This window comes from Penaeus monodon, chromosome 24, assembly GCF_015228065.2.
Source record: "Penaeus monodon isolate SGIC_2016 chromosome 24, NSTDA_Pmon_1, whole genome shotgun sequence".
Taxonomy (NCBI): domain Eukaryota; kingdom Metazoa; phylum Arthropoda; class Malacostraca; order Decapoda; family Penaeidae; genus Penaeus; species Penaeus monodon.
Genome location: NC_051409.1, coordinates 35,889,748 through 35,889,983, shown reverse-complemented (window position 1 = coordinate 35,889,983; position 236 = coordinate 35,889,748). Strand labels below are relative to the sequence as shown.

At 56.8% G+C, this 236-nt stretch overlaps 1 protein-coding gene across 1 annotated transcript in view; it reads left to right on the top strand.

Moving 5' to 3' along the window:
- Positions 1-236, top strand: part of LOC119588748 — a 12,272-nt gene that overhangs the window by 1,172 nt on the left and 10,864 nt on the right. The window contains exon 2 of the mRNA XM_037937387.1: positions 12-138. Within this exon, the coding sequence (XP_037793315.1) occupies positions 13-138 (126 nt within the window). The 5' untranslated portion in view covers position 12. The remainder of the gene's footprint in view (positions 1-11; positions 139-236) is intronic.

Sequence of the window (236 nt, the reverse complement as noted above, 5' to 3'; positions counted from 1 at the left end):
CTCTTCCCCAGAATGTGGCCGAGAGCGTGGGTGTTTGTTGCCTTGGTGTGCGTGGCGGCTGCAGCTCCGTCGAACAGCACGGGCAATGTCGAGAAACCTGGGTGGCAGCCTCGGTTCCTGGGACAGATTCATCTTAAGGTTCGCGAGGCATTGTTCTAGAGTCTGGCAGGAGGAGGGGGGGGAGGGGTTAAAGGGATATGTTCATGTTATGATGGATGTGACGCGTGTTTTGCGTG